At 54.5% G+C, this 6181-nt stretch overlaps 1 protein-coding gene across 1 annotated transcript in view; it reads left to right on the top strand.

Moving 5' to 3' along the window:
* Positions 1-584: 584 nt before the first annotated feature.
* Positions 585-6181, top strand: part of LSS (lanosterol synthase (2,3-oxidosqualene-lanosterol cyclase)) — a gene marked incomplete at its 5' end in the record, with an annotated part of 9183 nt that continues 3586 nt past the window's right edge. Inside the window, 11 exons of the mRNA XM_010076931.1 lie at positions 585-716; positions 1117-1238; positions 1556-1652; positions 2442-2577; positions 2803-2911; positions 3198-3316; positions 3756-3853; positions 3990-4017; positions 4628-4684; positions 5390-5461; positions 6121-6171. Coding sequence (XP_010075233.1) covers positions 585-716; positions 1117-1238; positions 1556-1652; positions 2442-2577; positions 2803-2911; positions 3198-3316; positions 3756-3853; positions 3990-4017; positions 4628-4684; positions 5390-5461; positions 6121-6171 — 1021 coding nt within the window. The remainder of the gene's footprint in view (positions 717-1116; positions 1239-1555; positions 1653-2441; positions 2578-2802; positions 2912-3197; positions 3317-3755; positions 3854-3989; positions 4018-4627; positions 4685-5389; positions 5462-6120; positions 6172-6181) is intronic.

Raw genomic sequence — 6181 nt, 5'->3', positions numbered from 1 at the left:
TAATAACTACAGTAATATTGGAAATAATGCTAGTAGTACTGTATACAAATACACACATGAGTGACACACAGTGACACTGCTCACCACTCAATGACCAAGGCTCAGCCTGTTCCCAGCTAGTGATCCTGGAGCAGGGAGAGTCCCAAAACCGCAATCTGGGAATGGAGGTAAGAGCCCGAGTGTCCAAGAGATTGAAACGACCCTGAGAGAGGGGTGACCCAGACAGAGATGACCCAGAGCAAGAGAGAGAACTTCCAGACAGAGCCTCACCTCTCTCCTGGCCATGCCGTGCATGATATGGAACAGACCATCGGCCAGTTGGGGTCTCAGTCCTAAACCTGAGGTCGAATCCTGGGCTGGTCACTGGGGCTGTGCTCCCTCCCAGCTTCTCCTGCCCCTGCAGACACGGGCACAGCAGAGAAGCTGGAATGTCCTTGCCTGTCCTGGCAGCAGCTCTATACATCACTGTGTTACCAGCCTTCTCCTCAGCACAAATCCAAAACAGAGGCTCTTACTAGCTACTGTGAAGAAAGTTAGCTCTGTCTCAGCTGAAACCAGGACAGTTGCGTTTGGCTTCATATAAGAGCCAGCCTGTCTGATCTTCCAGGTCTCCTTATCACCTGTCACACTGTCAAGATCCAGCTGCCAGAGGGGTTTCGGAAAGAGATGGTGCGCTACCTGCGTTCTGTGCAGCTCTCGGACGGAGGCTGGGGCTTGTGAGTAGCAAACATGCTTCTTTAATGATGGCATCTCCAGGATCCAGCACTTGGAGCTGCTGGCAAATCTGCCCAGGCCTGGGGAGCGGGACTTGGCAATTGTGATACCTCTGGGTGGTTGGACTTGCTTGTGTAGCACTCCAGGTACACTTTTTGCCACTGAGATGGCCAGAGCATCAAGTCTGGCTGCATCTCTGTGGCACTATATCCCAAAGCATCATGTGTGACAGGGTAGTCCAGAGCAATGTTTCTCCCTAGGTTAGTTGGGTCTTCCCTTTTCCGCAGTCACCCCTGGCATCCCACTTCACTCCAATAAAGACACCCCTGTGCAGTAGGTTGTGTCTGGCTAACACTAATAGGTGGCTAATGGCTATGCTGTCTCTGTGTATGTGCATGACAGGCATGTGGAAGACAAATCGACAGTGTTTGGCACAGCACTTAACTACGTAGCCCTGAGGATCCTGGGGCTCGGACCAGACGACCCTGACGTTGTGCGGGCCCGTGTCAACCTGCACAGCAAAGGTCGGCTCCATTGTGCTTGGCACTCCAGCTGGTGAGAGGTCTGGCCAGACCCGAGGGCTGTGTGGAACATGGGGGGCTGTCAGGTAGTGGAGGAACTGTTGCTTATGCTTGCCCTTAATGGAACCTACATTTTTAATTAATGATGGGAAAGTGCCTTCCAGTTTTGTACCATTGCCTCCTTGTCCTTTTTCAGGACATGTGTCTCAGCCTGAGTGGCATGCTCCCGAACATGGGGAGAAGTGGACCCTGCAATGGGGAAGAAAGCAGGGAGCTGGCATGGTTGCATTAACCCTAAAAGCTGATATCGCTCTCTGCAGGAGGTGCTGTGGGAATCCCTTCCTGGGGGAAGTTTTGGCTGGCTGTCTTGAATGTTTACAGCTGGGAGGGAATGAACACGCTTCTCCCAGAGATGTGGTATGTGCTGCCTTCCATGTGGATTTAGGGGGTGTTGTCTGTCCTGCCTCAACCCAAAGCTGCCCCCAGGCCCTGGTGATTGCTGGGATAACTCCAGCTACAGCCTGGGACTGGTGCTCAGGCTGCTTGTGAGCTGGGAGACCAGCAGATGGCAGAGCTCAACCCTGTTAGCTTTACCACAGGGTCCCTGATAACATCCGTGTGCTCCCTGCCTGCCACCAGTATCTTCTGCTCTTGTGGCTAGCCAGAACTGGGCACTAGCAGGACAGGACAGCCACATGTAAGGCTGCCAGCTCTAGCCCTCACTCATACCCTCTCTGATTACTCTGAGTGCTGCTGAGTGTCAGAGAGGGAAAGTGTATGACATTTTCTCTGGGGGAAATCGGGGGCTGCACAGTACCCAGGGCTGCTGGTGCTTTGTCATCAAATGCTTAACTGTTAGTCTGGGCCTCTGCCTTCAAAGTCACTGACTTTGACTGACTGACTTTTGAACTGACTTGTCCCCTCCCTCCTCTCCAAGCTCAGGATCCTGCCTGCCCTGTGCCAGCTAGGCCAGGAACGATGTCTGCTAGACCTGGTGAGGAGGGCACAGCCTTATTGGGGAGGATCTGAGCAGCATCAGGCTGTGTGGATACTCCTTTCTTTTCTCCTGCCGCTGTACCAGCAGCAAGCAGCTTTTTAGGGAAAGACACGCCCTTCTTCAGGCATCCCGCTATCAGCACATCGTCTTTCTGTGCTGCCCTTGCCTTTCCTTGTTCCTCAGAGTAGCACCTTTTCTGTTACAAACAGGCTGCTTCCCACATGGTTCCCAGCCCACCCATCCCGGCTCTGGTGTCACTGCCGCCAGGTTTACCTCCCCATGAGCTACTGTTATGCCAAGCGTCTGTCAGCAGAAGAGGACGAGCTCATACGGAGCTTGCGGCAGGTAAGGAGCTGGCCCTGGTGAGGCTCCCTGACAAGGACACGTGGCTCCCTGCCCCCCTGCTGTGCCAGCCATGTCCTTGTGAGACAGCTTCTGGCTTGCAAAGTGACAGCTCTCATACCTGCACAGTCTCTCTGTCCTGGTGCGGAGCCAGCTTCCAGCAGCAAGCTGCCTCTGGGTGCTTGCTCCCAGCTTGCCAGGCTGATGCCCGTTGTTGTTTTGTGCCAGGAGCTGTATGTGCAAGACTACGCCAGCATAGACTGGCCAGCCCAGAGGAACAACGTGGCTGCTTGCGATGTGTACACCCCGCACAGCTGGCTGCTGGGGGTTGCCTATGGTGAGTAAGCCCGTGGCAGTGGAACTGAAGCCGCCTTGTACTATGGGAGCTACCGGCATACACCCTGGGGCTGGCGTGGAGATGTGGATTATGTGATCCTTGGGCTTCTCCCTCCCTGAGAGCAGCAGGGCCTAGGGCCCAAGTCCTTGGGACCATTCTGGGGCAGAGCAGTTTCCGTGCTTTCCTCAGCTGGTCAGCATGTGAGCGGTGGTGCAGCCTGCCACAGCAAATGAATCTGGCTGCATGGGGTGGGTTTTTCATTGTGTGTCCCTTCCTTCTCCTGTAGCCATCATGAATGTGTACGAAGCCCACCACAGCACCCATCTGCGGCAGCGAGCCATCACAGAGCTGTATGACCACATCAAAGCTGATGACAGATTCACCAAATGCATCAGCATTGGGCCGGTAAGGACACTTACCATCGATCCTTTAAAAATCTTGCCCTTTGCTCTTTAGGGACCAGCTTGTGGCCCCTCAGCCCTTTGCAATTGTGGCATGTAACCGTAATCGCCAGATCTTGCTCAGGCACAACTCCTGCTGCTCCTAATGCTCAAGAGCTTAATGCTAACAGGACACAGAAGATGCAGAGGGCATGGGGATGGCTGTGGCCCTGGTGATGGGTATCTCTCCTTGTGGTCCAGGGAAATGATTTGAGGGGAAGGTCTGAAGTAATCTCATGGCACCTGCCCCACTAACTCAGCTATGCTGAGCGATGCCATAGGTGGAGCTGTTGGGATTGAGGCCAGGACCACCTCCAGATGGCTTTGTGCTGGGTGGGAGTGATATATGTCTCTGAGGCTGGAAGAAGCTCTATCCAGAGCAGTGACAGATCTGCTCTCAACAGATTTCCAAGACAATCAACATGCTGGTTCGCTGGTTTGTGGATGGGAAGGACTCCCCAGCTTTTCAGGAGCATGTTTCCAGGATCCCCGACTATCTCTGGTAAGAGCTGAATGTAGCCCACCTGGCACAGCACAGGGCTCTGATCCCTGTGGAGTGAACACACCGTGGCTCCCAACCCGCTTGCTGGCGTTCTCACTGTGCCTGCGCTGCAGCACTGTGCTCTTTCCTCCCACAGGCTGGGCCTCGACGGCATGAAGATGCAGGTGAAGTGCTGTGGGAGTTCAGCTGTGACTGAGAGGGACCTTGGCATGCTGGGCAGCCTTTGGAATAATGGGATAGCTTGTTCACGCGGCACCTGAGCTCCTGGCACCTCGCCTTTGGTGCCTCGTGGCCTTGTCTGTCTCACTGCCACTTCCCCTGGCTGTCCCAGGAGTGAGTAGTGGCTGTCCTGCTAGTTTGCCTCTCTGTGGCTGTGAGCTGAGGGGGCAGCTCTAGGCCTCCATCCCCTTCATCCTCACGGGCCCTGGAAGAAGGGAAGGAGAAAGACAGGCTCCTGATACTGCATGTGGACTGAGCTGTGCTTCTTAGTCACTGTGTTTCTCTGCTCCTTGTAGCTAGTCACCTCTTCTGTCTTGTCTGTGCACAGAGCAGGCTGAAGCAGCTGTCTCATTTCCTATCCCCTTGCTGTCCCTGAGCTGCTGCGTCTGCCCCCTCTATGCCAGCACATCGGCCGTGACGCTGGGTGACATAAAACTGAGACGCAGGGTTGAGGGAGCTGGTGGGGGTAATGCAGGAGGGATATGCTGTCCCATAGACCCCGCAGCTAGGTCAGGCTGCTGCTAGCAGCTGCCCTGTCTACTTTCTCTCTTCCAGGGTACAAATGGATCCCAGCTCTGGGACACTGCCTTCGCCGTCCAAGCCTTCTTGGAGGTAAAGCACCCCTCAGCGCTACATGCTGAAAATGGTCTCTCCTGGCACATCCCCAGATACCAGCAGCTCCTGCTGTGCATCCCCTCAGGCCTCTGCTCTGCCAGTTGTGCAGCTGAACTGAGTGTGTCTGAGACAGGCAACCACACGTCTTCTCAGAGCGCACCTCAGCTGGGGTAGGCAAGGTGCTTAGCACAGCTGGTACAGCCCATCTTTCCCAGCTGCTTTTGAAGCAGGAGGCTGCAGCACTGGCTGAGTGGGTCAGGTTAGACTTCCCAGTTGCTGTAGTTTTGTGGTAAAACCCTGTCCCTTCCTCCTTGCTCTGCTTGGCCCCAGAGCATTGCCATTTGGCAGGGACAGCATGCAGGTCTCCTGCTTTCCTGCGCTGGGGCAGAGACAGCTTTGGGGGGCATACTTTTTGGAGGGTGGTGTGATTGCCTTGCTGAGCCCCTAACCTGGTCATGCAAATATCTCTCAGTGATGCTGGCAACAGTTGTTGGTTCAGTTCTCACTGTAGGAGTTTGTAATGGAAACAGTAAGCAAGGTATGAATGCAAACCTACAGAAAGGGCTATATGAAGGGCCAAGCGTTAATGGCACTTAAATCAGCAGGTCAGCAAGATCTCAGCACATCCTCTCCTTCCTGAGGGGGGCACATTTGGTGGCCACAACTCCTTGCTGACTCGTAACTGTGCACCTCTGTTTGTAGGCGGAAGCCCAGAAGATGCCTGAATTCATGTCCTGCCTCCAAAATGCCCATGAGTTCCTACGGTTCACCCAGGTGAGTGGAGCCAGTTGGTGGTGTCTCTCACATGCTGGCTAGGCAGACTTGGCTGCTTCTCAGAGCCCTGTTGGATGCATCTGTTGCCTTCTGAAATGCTCTTCTGAAGGACTGGCCTAGCAAAGTCCTAGGGACAGCCTCCTGTTTTCTGTTGCTGGGAGCCATCTTTGCAGCTCGGAGAGGACCATGGCCAGGCCCAGAGACATTTGGGTTGGCTGCCTGGGCTAAGAGAGGCTGGCAAACTGAGAACGTAGTCTTCTTTGCTTTTGGTCCTGTTTGGTGCCCACACATTTGAGGCACCCTTCTAGGAAACCCAGACTCCTTGGCTAGGGACTGCATGAGCTCAGCTCCTGCTGGCCAGGCCAGTGGTGCAAGGTCTTGCTCATGGTGCTGCCAATGGGAGCACTGAAAGCAGGTGGCTCCCTGGCAGGAAAGCACTCAAAGAGGGGACTTCAGCAACACTTGCTGAAAGCAGGTCAAAATGTGATTTCTCTTCAGCACTCTCTGCTCCAGAGCTGACCTCTTTGCCTCTCTGCCTCCCTCAGTAAAGGACAGGTGGTGCCCAGTCCTACATAGTTCTGCATCTGTGATGGTTTCAGCCCACAGTGCTACAGCCAGGCACTTCCAGGCTGCCCTCACTTGTTTCTTGTGTTCTGCAGATCCCAGAGAACCCACCGGACTACGGGAAATATTATCGCCATATGAACAAGGTACAATGGC

The sequence above is a fragment of the Pterocles gutturalis genome, unplaced genomic scaffold, assembly GCF_000699245.1.
Source record: "Pterocles gutturalis isolate BGI_N339 unplaced genomic scaffold, ASM69924v1 scaffold10948, whole genome shotgun sequence".
Classification (NCBI taxonomy): domain Eukaryota; kingdom Metazoa; phylum Chordata; class Aves; order Pterocliformes; family Pteroclidae; genus Pterocles; species Pterocles gutturalis.
This window is presented reverse-complemented; position numbering and strand designations above follow the sequence as displayed.